The sequence below is a fragment of the Tachypleus tridentatus genome, chromosome 6, assembly GCF_004210375.1.
Source record: "Tachypleus tridentatus isolate NWPU-2018 chromosome 6, ASM421037v1, whole genome shotgun sequence".
In the NCBI taxonomy this organism is placed as follows: domain Eukaryota; kingdom Metazoa; phylum Arthropoda; class Merostomata; order Xiphosura; family Limulidae; genus Tachypleus; species Tachypleus tridentatus.
Window position 1 is genome coordinate 84,991,891 of NC_134830.1, and position 14,889 is coordinate 85,006,779.

At 30.9% G+C, this 14,889-nt stretch overlaps 1 protein-coding gene across 2 annotated transcripts in view; it reads left to right on the top strand.

The window, feature by feature from the left end:
• Window positions 1-14,889, top strand: part of Sf3b1 (splicing factor 3b subunit 1) — an 83,124-nt gene that overhangs the window by 25,564 nt on the left and 42,671 nt on the right. For both annotated transcript variants that reach the window (XM_076505845.1, XM_076505846.1), the window contains 4 exons: window positions 1,414-1,502; window positions 11,283-11,505; window positions 11,837-12,112; window positions 14,255-14,592. In XM_076505845.1, coding sequence (XP_076361960.1) covers window positions 1,414-1,502; window positions 11,283-11,505; window positions 11,837-12,112; window positions 14,255-14,592 — 926 coding nt within the window. The remainder of the gene's footprint in view (window positions 1-1,413; window positions 1,503-11,282; window positions 11,506-11,836; window positions 12,113-14,254; window positions 14,593-14,889) is intronic.

The window sequence follows — 14,889 nt, forward strand, 5'->3', positions numbered from 1 at the left end:
GTATTATTATTTATAACCAATAGAAAGACAGTCTTTTTTAGTCTATCAAACTGTATTCCCATGGAAAAAACACACTAAAGAGCTTAGATGAATTTGTAATGACTCATTGCATGGTTAGAAAATCAGAATAATTGTAGTTATAAGATAGTCTGTTTATTTGTTAGTAATTAAATTTATATAGTTCCATTATTGAATTAAATAAAAGAAAGTAGTATTAGTAGTACAAAATAGTAAAGTTAAGTTTTATCAACAGCAAAAAATATCCAGATAAGTACTATATTTTTTGTTTTTCATATGTATTGTAAAATGTAAACACTAAAGTCTTCTTGTTAGATTAGATATGATAATGAAAAGTAATAATAATATCAGTTTTTTTACAAGATGCTCTCTCAAGTTGCACTTGCACTGTGATTTGACAGGGTAATGTGAACAAAACAATTGCCAAGTGATTTACTTATGTGGTGGGATTATTAATTGGTGTTCATAGGGCAACAAAATAGTAAAATTTTAGTATAAACATGTATACTGTTATGAGCTTCACACTATTTATGATAAACAAATGTAATTTCCTATTACAAATTGAAGTGATTCTAGAGAGAAGAAAAAGGGTAATTTTTTGGTTTTTCTTGGGGGCAATGAGGTTGATCAACTTGACTGAACCTGTATGGAATTAGTTGCAAGAGAACAAATATATGAAAATAAAATATTTGAAATTTATTTAGCATGTTTTAGAGATTACACAAATGAAACTTCACAATTTTAAGATGTAAAAAAGTATTTTTAATGTTAATATAAAATCACTTTGAACTCAGGACAGTCAATACTTTAACTCCATATTGTCATGAAGAAATTTTTAGTAAAAATGCTTCATTGGAAATCCTAATTTTGTTTCTAGAAAAGACTTGTTGTGTGTACTGAAATTCTACAAAATCAACATGAAAACTAAAAGTCAGTTAGGGATAAGGATATCTGTCAAAAATGGACCATGCTAGTAGTGAAAGTGTTAAGAACTTCACATTTAAATGTGGGCAGAGCATATCAGAATCCTGTTTCTCGGTGATTCTAAGAATCTAAGCTCTTCAAATTTCTGTTGCCATGTTGATTTGTATTAATTTTTCTCTTATCTTTTGACCAGTTTTGTGCTCTTTAAAAGTCAGTTTTTCATTTTGGGAACTACAGTCCTGTTACAACTCTGTTTCTTGTAGGTAATTAATATATTTTTAAGTAACTTTTCGTTCTTATAACATGAGTATTCATATTTGTGTTAAGTAATTTATGTGGACTGTCATCAAAAAATGTAATAGTTCAAGTATATTTTCTTGTCACATTATCTGATTTTATTGGGTTTTTTTGAAAGAAATGTAATAAGTTGTATAGTAACATTGTTGTAATGGTAATTTTTTGCTACTGTAGCTAAACGAAGACGTTGGGATCAACAAGCTGGTGATGAAACTCCTTCAACTCCTGCTAAAAAGAAAGCTTCAAGTTGGGATATGGCTGAGGTGAGAATCTCTTAACTCAAGTGTTTAAGACTTCTTGGATGACAATAGCCTTGATTGTTTGTAATTATTCTTGCAAATAATACATCACTTGCAAACTGCATTATAAATGTTTTGTTAATGTTGAAAACATTGGTTATAATTTCATGTTGACGTACTTTCAGTTTGAACTGAGTATTTCAATAAGAATTTATAATTCAGTAATAACCAAATATTAAAGTTCTTAGAAATGAAAGCATTGCCTTTTCTCTGGAGTAACTGAAATTATAGATCCACTTTTTATCTCGTTTCAAAACAACTTAAGACTTGTGTCAGTGTTGTATCAGTTGAGAAATTTGAATATTTATACTTTAGCTACTTAGCAAATGTAGTACTGTTTCATAAATAGTAATCTTTACAATCCCCTTACATGCATTGTTAATTAATGAATCAAAAGTTTAACTGTTTTTAAACCAAAAATTTTATTTCTGCTTCTAACTTAGTTTTATCAGCATATCCATTTTATTTTTTTTGCTGGAAGTGATTTGATTAATCAGTGGTATCTGTTTCAGAAATAGGAGTTTGCAGACTTTTTCTGTAATCTAAATCATTTTCTGTGCCATGATGACTCATTGGTATTAAAATGTAGATTACACAATACTCGTCACAGCAGCAAAGAATTTAACACTCCTACGAAAAGTGGGGCCTAATAGGCCCCAGAGCAACTTGAAAGGTTATTAATATTAGGCTAATAATTTTGTATTTAAATGAAATTGCCATTTAAATCCATTAATGAATGGATTAACGAGATTCCCACTGTCCCTATCCACTATCTAGCGAAACCACAGCCAGGGGAACGGGCTTGGAGAAATCAGGACTAGAAACGTCTTTTCGTAGGAGTGTTAAGAAAAATACTTGAATGATCATGCTAAGTCAATACTTCATATGAACAGTTTGATTTATGAAGTAAGAAGTTAGTTAATTTATTTTTAAAAAAATGAAAGCAACTATTAAATTATGCACCACATTTTTCAACATGGTCAATTTGACTGACCAAATGACCTCTGTTCTCATTTAAAATTTTTATAGTTTGTATATTAAGTTTTAGTATAGTATGTATATTTTCATAAAATTTGGCACTTTCAGTAAACAATTACAAGTCTTTCACATACAAAAATAATTTTATTGTGAAATATGGTTTTTTACTAGTTTACATACAAATTGATTTACATGTTAAGATTAAAAATACTTTTCTTTACCACAAAAATCAGATTTCATTTTCTTAATACTTAAAACCTAGATATATTTCAAATGTTTGTTTTTGTAAAACTATATTTGATCTGTTATTTTCTCTACACTGACTTTGTATGAGGTTTGTCAAATTGACTGATCTTGTAACTACAAAAAATCAAAATAAATCCATACTACAGTTTTTTCTTTCCATTATGACTTCATATTATAACATTAAACCTAATTTGTTTATCATAGGCAAATTTAAACTTGTAATAGTATACATATGTTTGTTCTTAAATTTTTTTGTTTTATTGCCCTTTGAACCATGTCTATTATTCATGCCATCATAAGTTGTAAATTACAAGGGAAATTGCACTGTTGAATTACATTACCCTTGATATTTAGGTGTGTGTCTTGTGAAACATTTTTATTATGTTATTTATTTATTTTATCTGCTCTTTTTACACTTTAGTTACTTTCATAATAGTAAATAAAGAATAAATATGAAAAACAAGAAATAAAGTACTAGGATCTTTTTTGATTGTCGATGAAACTTAATCATACTGTTTTTATACTGATGGTTGTATGCACTAAATTACTTTTATTTAGTAATGCACCAAGAACATAAAAGAAGCAGACAATTTCCTTTATCACAATTTTCTTGCCTTTCTAAATATGCAACAAAAATAGTTACAACTTTATCCAAGTCAGTTGTTTTATTTCCCTGGGAATGATGCTTGTACTAACTGAGAAGTTTACAGTTCTCTGCTCAGAAAACAATATAATATAATAAATCATTTAATAGATGAATAGATTGGCCTTATATTGGTTATACGTAATATACAGTACTGTGCAAAACTGTTAGGACAAAGTTAAAAATTAGATTATGGGCTACTTTCAAAGAAAAATGGATGGTAAATCACAGGTGAAACATCAAAATTTTATTAAGCTTCATATTTTGTACAACAAAAATTCTATGTAAGTGCTTGAGTTCAGCAAACAGTTTTGTTTATCCCTCTTTTTTATTAATAACTATAGGCATTGTTGCAACATCTCTAATCAAAGTGTTTTTTGGGATTTTACTCCAGATGTCTTTAACACACTCCCATTAAGTTTCTTTTGAAGTAGCTTTAAAAATCTAAAGTTTTTTATCTATTAGATCCCATATCTGTTCAGTAAGGTTGAGATTAAGTCTCTCTTGAGGCCACTACATCATTTGAATGACTTCAGCAGTTTCTTTCTTAGCTGTGCAATTTATGTACAAATTGTATGAGTGTACATCCTACACTTTGAATCGGATATTTCAGATTGTACTCGTCCATTCTTAACATCGTTTTATAATCATCAGCAGTCCAATTTTTGTATTTCTTTGCAAGTTTCAGTCTCTTGACAGTATTTGGAGATTGAAGTAAAGGTTTCTTGTCTGCTACACAACCAGTATTCTATTCTTATTGAGGCTTCTTGACACTATAGATCTGGACACTTTTCTATTATTTGATAAATTGTTGTTTATCTCATGCATGAAATCAGTAGTAGTCTTCCTTCTGTTTTAAAGGCTACATAAATGAAGATACTTAACATCAGTAGCATTGAATTTAGATATTCTACCTTTTCCTTTTCTATTTTCAAATTTTACCTGTCTGTCTTATGATCTGGGATGTACTTGACAGTGTTTGGAGAGCATTTCATATCTGCAGCAACTTGTCAGAGTCTAACCAACATCATAAAGATTTTATGCAGACTTTGCTCTACTGACAATTCTCTATTCCTTTTGGGCCATGGGTTGACAACAGAACAAGAATATATGTTTTATAAAGTTTTGTTTGTGGAGTGCTGGTAAATTTTCTTCTAGCATATACTAGTACTATATATTAGCTCCTTGCTAGTTTCTTTCTATATTGTTAAACCACTGTAGGAAATACCATGACAGTTATTCCAGACTCTAAATTTGGTTAGTATGTTCATTGAAGCATAGCTCTCATGACATGCCTTTGGTACAAGTATATGGAAGTTCTAAAGAATGGTAAGTATTTTCACTATGGTTCATCCAATTGTCAGCAGGGATTAGGAAAGCATTCTCATGGTGCTGGAATTTACATACTGTAATGGCTTGGAAGAAGTAGCCCCATAAAATGGAAAGAATTGCAAAATATTCTCTTGCCCTAATACTTTTGCACAGTACTGTACTTCTAATTCAAGTTTTGGTAACATGTTTGCTTTACTTTCTATATACTTATTATAATCAAAAGCTCTCTGCCATTTATTCACCAAACACTCAAATCTAGAGTTGTACAACCTTTTTACGACTATGTTTCCATGTTGAAGAAAAGTATGTGATCTTGGAGTAAAACATCCAGTAAAGTCAACTAACCTAAGTAGATTTCTAATTGATATGAGTGTAATACAAAAATAATTGTTTAATTGTAAAACTTCCTTGAGGGCTTGATTATATAAAAATCATAAGGTTATAAATTATTTTTAGACAAAAAAAAATTGAAACTAGAAATGCAAAATTAATTACCTATCTTAAAATTAAAACATTCATACAATATTTTATCTGTTGCCCTAGGCAAAGGATTAAATGTGGTTTATTTGAAATTGTTTCTATTAGTCTAAAGGGAATCTTCTAAAACAAAGTGTGATCATAATTGAGAGCCTTAGATTAAGAAAAACAAATTCTATGATTTAGGTTTGTTTTTTTTAATTGCTTAATTTGAAAGGCTTAAAAGTATTACTCAAATATAATTCACTAGGGAGTAAACACTGAGTATCATTCACACAGTGGAAAAAAATGTAACTGCATTTTTAAGTTTTTTACTAATGATTTTTTATTTAATCAAAATATGTCATAAATGACTAACTATTGAAAAATTATGTTTTACCATAATACTTTAAATTTGTCCATCTGGCATCCTTTTCTGTAGTTATTGCAAGGTTTTACTGAGTTACACTCAAAAAGTAAAGTGCTTAATTATCTTGTATATGAATAATTTTGGCATCAAAACATAGCCAGTAATATAAGTTTTAAGTTCTTAATTTTAAAATGCAACATTACAAAACAAAATTATCAGTGGTGTGGTAATTGGAGCATTTAGTCTGTAGGTATCCTTTCTTATTTAATTTATTTACCATCCCTCTGAGTAATTTAACATAAATTACTTATTGTAATGTGTTATTACTCAGGTAAAACAATTTTTATAGTCTTATGACTTATATGGTTACAAAGTCGTAACCTAGAAAATCAGACAAGTCTTGTCACACTCTCTTTTGCAAAACTATTTATAACCAATAAAAAGCCAGAGTTTTAATCTATAAAATAATGTATTATATACCACTGTACGAGGAATTCTGTATTTCACTTCCATTTCAAACATTATTCCTACAGGAATATAATGAACATATCCAAATTTTTAACAGTTCTTCCCACTTAATTTAAAAGCCATATAAATTCTCATTTATAGACATTGTCCACTTTTTCTCGTTGTTATTCTGTATTAATAGTGCAGTAGTACCATTAGCATAAAATTAGGTTTAAATGCCATCAACAGTCACCAGCAAAAAAAGACCCAGGTAAGTACTGTATTTAGTGTTTTTCATTTGTATTCTTCATTAACTGTTATGAAAGTAATTAAAATATAAAAGTTAGAAACTTTTAGGTGAATTTAGGGAAAAAAAATAGCATTTTTTTGTGAGATATGCTCATAAGTAGTCCATGCATTTTCATTACGTAATTCTACAGGATAAAGTTAGCTGCCCCTTTCTCCAAGTGATTTAAAACTTGTGTTGGGATTACTACTGAGACTGTTCAAAGGCAATAAAAGAGTCTTAAAGCTATTTAAAATAAATATAGTTTTCTGTTAGAATTTCTAATTATTCTAGAAAGATAAAAAGGTAATTTAAGTTTATTTTTTACGGTAGTTATTAAAGGTGTGGGGGTACACCAATAAAATAAAATTTTTTATTATGAAGCCATGATATGATTCTATCAGTACATTGTTTGATATTGATACATTTCATGTCTTTACAAAATTTGGTAAGCTTTTAGTGAATATTATAGGTCTTTTGTACAGAAAAATTCAGAATTCTGAATAAAGTATTTGACTTAAATTTAATTATTCATTAAAGGACGATGAGTATTTTAGTCATACACATGGTCTTCATTTCTTTTATCATTGCATGCAAAGTAACACTGCAAATTAACAGTAATAAAATAGACAAATATTTTTTTATTATTATTCGTTTATTTCTTGCTAACTGCTATTCAGTTGATCAAACCTGTGAATTTAGAAAACCATTGTGAAGTGTGAAGTGCTTAAAAAGACAGAATTAGTAAAATTGATAAGTTACAAACATAACTAATAAACTTTATGACGACTCATTGATAAAATTTCTGTATCTAGATACTTGTATCTACTGTTATGTGCACCACTAGAGGTTATGAGGTTAACTTTACCGACACTGCCTAGACCCATCGACCAAACTCATAACCATTGGTACTCGTTACAGTTTACATACTACAGTAAATCCTAATGCAAAATCACACAGGACTGAGTAAAATTTCTGGTTTAAACATAGTGAACATACATTTCCTTAATTATATATAATTTTTTAGCAGAACATTATACTGCTTGATTCAAGGGAAGTAAGGTGTTTGCAAATAAAGTTATTATACTGTTTATGCTGTATTTATTAGAATAACAAAAAATAGACAATCAAAATACACACGTACACAAAATCTTAAATTTATTTGAATAAAGTGTTTCAACTGTTTCATTTTTCTAATGGGCTTTTTTATGCAGTTGAAAGAGAATGCCAATTCTATTGCCTTTTCATGAAGTTCGTTTTCTCCCTTCATTTTTGCATACAATTTGATAGCATTAATATAAGTGAACACTTGTGATGAAGTAAGAATTTCTATTTTTTTCACTATCTCTTCTATTTTGTTCATTTTCTGAATCTCTCACACTTAGTTTTGCTATTCTATTATGGATTTTAAGTCAATTTCATCAGTTTCTGTTAAAGCATTCTTGTCAACATTCACAAAACTTTCAGCGTTACAGAATCATCTGCATCACTATTCTCAGAGTTTGGATTTTACTAGAATCGTCATAACAAACAACTTCTGCACAATCTCCATCATTATCAAGAATAACTCCAGTTTCGAAAGCACTTTATCATACATTTGATTGAAGGACTTAAAAATAGTTGCATTTAACACATCAATTTTCTGTATTTCAATTTTATACATTGTATAATTTCATTATCTAGTGGCTCTAGAATTGATGTTTTACATGGAGGTAGAAAAACTAAACAAACATTTAAAGTTGAACTTTTGGGTGACAAGTTATGTTATCCAGCAAAAGTAGAATATTCTTATTTTCTAATTCCATCTTTTGTTTAGTTTGTTCAAAAATTCCTCAAATGTAGCACTTGTCATCCACACTTTATTATTTGCTTTCCATTCCACAGGAAGTTGATTCTTCCTTAAATATTTGAAACAGTGCAGACTTTCACTTTTACCTATTACCCATGGTTTTTCTTGTTTTCCATCAATAAATGCAACCAAAAGTACAGTCAGTTGTTCTTTTAAATAGCAACCCCTGGAACACTTTTATCCTTTAAGCTGCAATGTTTTATTGGGAAGAGCTCTGAAAAACAAAGCTGTTTCGTCTGCATTTGAAATATCCTTTGGGTTGTAATGATGAATTTTTTAATTTTTCATGCAAATTTTCTACTGCATTTTTGTCGACAATTGTTTCCCCACAGGAAACTTTAAATGTAATTCCGTGTCTTCTAAAACTTTTCAACCACCCATTGATGCAGAGAAGCCATCTAAATGAAGGATCTCTGCTGTTTCCTTTGCTTTTTCTTGCAGAATTAGACCAGATATAGGGAAGTTCTGTGCTCTTGCTACTGAAAACCACTCAAACATGATGCAATTAACTCATTGTACTTAATATTTTTTCTTTTCTTTTGACGAAATCTGTTTTGTTGCTCATTAAATATTTTTCCATTATTTTATCCTTTTCCTCAATAATGAAGTAAATCTGTGTTTTTCGATGTTTGAAGTGAGCAATGACTTCTTGAATGCTCTTTTTTCTCGCAGACCATTTTAATGGTGTAAAACTTTTCCTTGAGAATTAAGATTTTTAGTTTCTTTTCCATGGGTCTGAAAAATATATTCAAAATAAAACTACTGATTCATTTTATTGTTTTCTTTTTTCCTACTTTTACTGGCAGCCTATTATTAGAATTATAAATTTTAGGGGCAAGGAACTTTATGCTTTCATTTTTTTTATTACAATTCTACTACTGCTCATCTGTTTGATGTTTGTCGAATTTTGCAGCATAAGTGTATAACGTTAATTGGGCACTTATAAAATTCAATACCCTCTTGCTTTACAGTTAAGATTTGAATGCAGTTTTAAATTTACTTCAGTTTGGATAATTAGAATAACACAGGTGCTGTAGGCATAACTATGTATTGACCTACAAAAGTATACTATTTTGACAACCGTACATTACATATGTGTATAAATATACATGTACATGTTGCTGTTTACTTATAAATATTTAAATTTTAGTTATATTTCTTAAAACATAAAGTAAATGAGAAATGTATTTAAAAATAGAGCCACACGAGTAGATTTGCTAAATATAAGGACATCCCTTAAGTAATGTTCAATTTTAGGTTCAGAAAAAAAGAGGATTTCAAATGCTATGTAATGTTATTTAATCAATAATGTATGTTCCATTATTATGAATTACTTCCTGCCAATAATTCACAAGCTTCTGAATACCACTTTTATAAAATGCTTGGGGTTTGGAGGAAAAGAATGTAGATAGGGTAGTTGTGACATCTTCATGTGTTCCAAGCTCTTTTCCATCAAGATAGTTCTGCAAACTTTGGAATAGATAATAATCAGATGGAGCAAGGTCTGGAGAACAAGGACGATGTGCAAGTTTTTCCCAGTCTAGCTCTTCAATCTTTGCAGATATAATCCTTGCTGTCTGGGGTTGTGCATTATCCTGTTGTTACCACCTTTACAATTGATCAAAGCAGGCCTCTTTTCTTTCAGTGTAACATTTAAGTGCTCTTATTGTTGACAACAGAAGTCTGTAATCATTACATTGAGTGACAGCAACTCAAAGTGGATCACACCAACAACATCCACCAAATGCTTAACAAGACTTTCTTAGTGTGGATGTCCATTTTGGGCTGTGGTTTAGCCAGTTTACCTGCACTGAGCCATTGTCTGTAGCACTTAACATTTTCATAAGATATCAGTTTTTCATCTCCAGTCACTAACCTGTCCGAAAAAGGTGAGTTACATTCACAAGAGTGCAGAGAAGTTCAAATGTCCACTATTGCTCTAAGTTTTGCTTCTGTCAAATCATGGGGGACCCATTTTTCCAGTTTTGACACTTTTTCAAGATGTTGCAGATGACAGTGAACTGCTGAATAGGTTGAATTAAGCTTTTGTTCTAGTTATTCAACTGTTGCAGCACAATCTTCATCAAGTGCAGCCAGCAGCAAGTCGTCATTAAACTCAATAGGACAACCTGAACGTGGCAGCATCACTTAAGCTGCACTTATCTGATCTAAACTTCTGAAACCACCTTCAACATTTTTTTACATTGAGACTCTGCACCATAAACACCTCGAATTTTTTATGTAGTTTTTGCTGCACTATTGCCTTTTTAAAACTCATAAAGCATTATGTGCCTCGTGCTCCTCAAACACATCCATCTTCATAAGGGTTTATTCCATTAACAATCTGGAAAAGTGGAGATGAGTTATTTTCTTTTATTTGTTTGAACATTTTTCTACATGCCCTACATATTTTGGTCATTGAAGCCTTCTACAAAGACAAATAATGATGATGCACTTTCTATATTAAATTTTCAGACATTACTTACAGGATGACCTGATATATTGTTATCTCAGCAAATCATAGAAGTGGGAGGTTCTTATTTTATGTTTGGCTTGTCTGTATCTCAAATTCAAGTTTCTAATCCATTGGATACTTGTACATACTGTATGTTGGGTGTAATGAAATAGAAATTAAGCAATAAGACAATTGAACATGTTATGTGACACAAAATCAGAGTTTATTTTTCTTTACATTTCATTTTAAGTTAAGAAATTAAAACGTATAATTTTAAAATGTAAATAATAAACTACATTTTGATGCTAGTCTCATTGATGTAAAGTAGTAAACATGTTATTTAATATTTAAAAAAAGAAAAAAACTCCAAACATCGTGCCCTGTGCACTTTAACCTCCAAGGGCAAAGGTGTTAAAAATTATGGTTGCTTGTTTTTTTGTTGTTATTGTGATTTTTTTTTCCAAAAGATTTAATGCTCTTTGTAAGCTTGCAAAAGTTTGAGAACAGTTGCAAATCATATTAGAAGTTGCAGTATGGAAATATTTAAAAGTTTTGGGTTACACATATGATCAGTTGAACCGAGCGTATAGCGAGAGTGTTAATTTGCTTAATTTACATAATAAGTGTTACAAAGCTGTTATTCGTATGAAAACTTCATTTTGTTTTTAATTACACATTTTAGTCGCATACTCCATCTCAGAGTCGATGGGATGAAACACCAGGCCGGATTCCTAAAGGCTCAGAAACACCAGGTGCTACTCCTGGGGCTAGCACACGAATGTGGGAGCCTACACCAGCCCATGCCACTCCTGGAGCAGCCACACCAGGTCATGATACACCTGGCCACAAAGCCACGCCTAGTGCTCGTCGAAACCGATGGGATGAAACGCCCAAAACAGACAGAGGTGTGGTATTTTGTTTAATTGGATATAATTGTGACACCTTTCATATTTTCATTAGATATTTATGAAAATGTTTTTTGAACACACTTCTAGCTTGATGTATGAAATTTAAAAAATCTTGTCAAATTAAAATTACAGGTTAAAAATACTTTGCCATTTCAGCATATAAAAGGTATAAACTCTGAAAAAACAGTATCTTGTGTACAACAAACACTTCCTTTGTTTTTTTTTACAGTTCATTGTACAATATTACTAAGTCATTGATTCTGTATTTTTGCAGTATTTTAATACAAATATTAATTTGTAAATTATACATTTGTTTCAACTGTCCTAGAAACCCCTGGCCACGGAAGTGGATGGGCAGAAACTCCACGTACAGATCGTACTGGAGTAGACTTGATTCAAGAAACTCCTACACCAAGTGCAAGCAAAAGAAGGTCTCGATGGGATGAAACTCCAGTTTCAAACATGGGTAATCAAACTCCTCAGACACCTTCCATGCTAACTCCTGGAGGATTGACCCCCAGCAGTATGACTCCCAGTGCCATGACTCCAAGTGGAGTGACACCTACAGGTGCAAAAGCCATGGTTATGGCTACACCCACACCAGGTAATTTTTCTTTTTTTCAGTAAGCTAAATTATTTTGTTTCATTTCAGGTTACAAAGTTTGTTATTAGATTAATTGCGTAAATAAATGAAATAATTGTTTATAAGAGATGACAGTTTTGTTCATCCTTGGAATTTTTTATTTATATAATTTAGTGTAATGATATACACTATATATATACCCATAAATGTTGAAAACCACAAAAACAAATGACTGAAACCAATTTTAATGTTGTCTGATTCATTCACAAAAATGTCATTTCATTTGCCCTATACATTAAGATAGTGTTTCATGTTCTGTTATCATTTGTTTGCATTCATCAAACATATCTCCATTGATTGTTGCAGTATCCTTAACACTGTGAAAAACAATTTCGTGGGCCCTTGCTTTTTGTGCCACTTGAATCAAGTATCACACAATTAAAGCTACTTATACAGCCTCCACTACACATGAATTTGTGTGACACCAGTAATACTAGATCTGTATCACACTAGCTGTCAATCTTATTTCTGATATAGTGCGTGTTATTTTGAAGTACGGAAGACTGAATTTTTGTAAAATGGAGATAAGCCATTTAATTTCCTTCAAAACCAAGTGTCATTCCCCAAATTCTCAGGCAGAGGTTTTTGTGTGTATGATACTGCCTATCTCACCTCATATTCACTCAGTGTTAGTGACTAAAGGTATTCTTCAAATAGATGTGGAAAATCTAAAATCACAATGTGTGTTTCAGTGTTTATTCACTTTGAAATCTTTCATGCTAAAATTTTATGTACTAAAATCTGTCAGAGTGTTGGGCTGTTTCACCAGTTCAGACATTTGTTTTGTAATAGCAAAATCAGCTTCTGTTTCTGCAACAGTTTGTATCTGCAGTTCTTTCTCTGCATTAAAATTCTATTTGTGAGCTTTCAGCCCTCTTACCAGATACTTCATTGGGCAACAATATAAGAGAGTAGTACAAATTCATTTATTTGTGGAACACTATTTTAAAACAGATGTGTAGGCAACAATCATAACATTAACTGCCATCTGCTAAATTACCATATAGATACTATGAAAAATATAGAATTAAATGTAAAGAATTTAAGTTTTGAAACAAATAGAAAAATCAAAAACCTGTGCCCTTGTAACTGGGTGGTAGTATAAACATCTTGTACACACTATTGCATAATAACATTTAAGAAATCATTTCATTCAGTCTATTAAACAGTGTAGTAGCGATGTTGTATTAATAAACTATCAAAGGAAAGGGTGGGTCAGAATTTTAATGACAACTTAAATGAAAATTCATTAATTTTGATATAAATTTTATAAATTCAGTGAATGATTAAACATAATCTGTGATATTGTGCACTTGAGTACATCCATCTTTTTCTCATAATTCCTGTTTCTTTTCTTTATTTTATTAATACTGTTTGTGAATTTCTTCATGCAAGACTGGCAAATGGAGGTTAAGACTGATAGATGGTGTATTCACCATTCTCACAATGTGGGTTTTACTTTTGCAGTCAACTCCAAAGCGTGGGGTACATTTTAAATCCCTGTAGTCTGGAGGCCCCTTTGATTTTTGTAGCATTTTTTATTCCTGTTTGGGCTTGACTTTGTTTATTGGGAATGGTATATGTTAAAAAGATGCTAAGCAACATTTTTACTAAGTGCTAAACAGGTTCAGTGTTAATTAGCAGTTTCTGCTACTTGATTGGTTTGGTTTTTTGGAATTTTGCACAAAACTTCTGCTACTTGAACCCACCAAACTGTTTTGTCCACAGTATAACAAGTACAAAATGATTGAACTTGGTCAATTCAACCAACCTTGCTGTAGCAAGAGTTAATATTGATCACACCTAATAATGACGATTAACATGATAAAGATGGGGACTGTTTAAGGGTAATGCATATTTTTGTAAATGCTTAGACTCAAACCTGCTCAAATGTACTTGTATTGGCATTGGTCTACATTTAAAAAATTTTGTTCATCACTTGTAGACAGAATATTTAACTTTTAGATTCTTGTCATTTTATGTGAATAAATACTATAAAAGTTTAGAAATTTTATTTATCAGTGGAATGTTTTATTCTAAGAATACAATGTAAGTACATAAACTGACCAGTAAATATATTTAAAGTTATTTATTATTTGGTAGGTCACTTAATGGCTATGACACCTGAACAACTGCAGGCATACCGATGGGAAAGAGAAATTGATGAACGAAACAGACCACTGTCAGATGAAGAATTAGATTCCATGTTTCCTCCAGGCTATAAAGTTCTTCAGCCTCCTGCAGGATACGTGCCTATTCGTACCCCTGCAAGAAAGCTGACTTCTACCCCTACACCCTTAGCAGGTCTTGGCGGAACGCCTACTGCTGGAGGAGGATTCTTTTTCCAGAAGGATGATCCAATCAAGATGCTTGATACACAGCCTAAAGGAAATTTGCCTCCCTTGAAACCAGAAGATATTCAGTATTTTGACAAGTTACTAGTATGTGTGTGTGTGTGTGTGTGTGTGTGTGTATTAGTATATAAACAGATTTTAGGGACTTTAAATTTTAATTTTTGAGTAAGGCTAAACAACAGTTAAGGATGTATATATATCACATTGTTTATGTAATTTCTGACCATTGTAAATACCATTTATTAACAGTAATACATTGAACAAGACAACCCTAAATGCTAATTTGATAGTTTACAGATAACTTTGTATTTGAATACGACATAACTGTTTGCTTTTTCGCTTTAAATTATTGAACTACAATTTATGAAATAACTAATGTAGAAA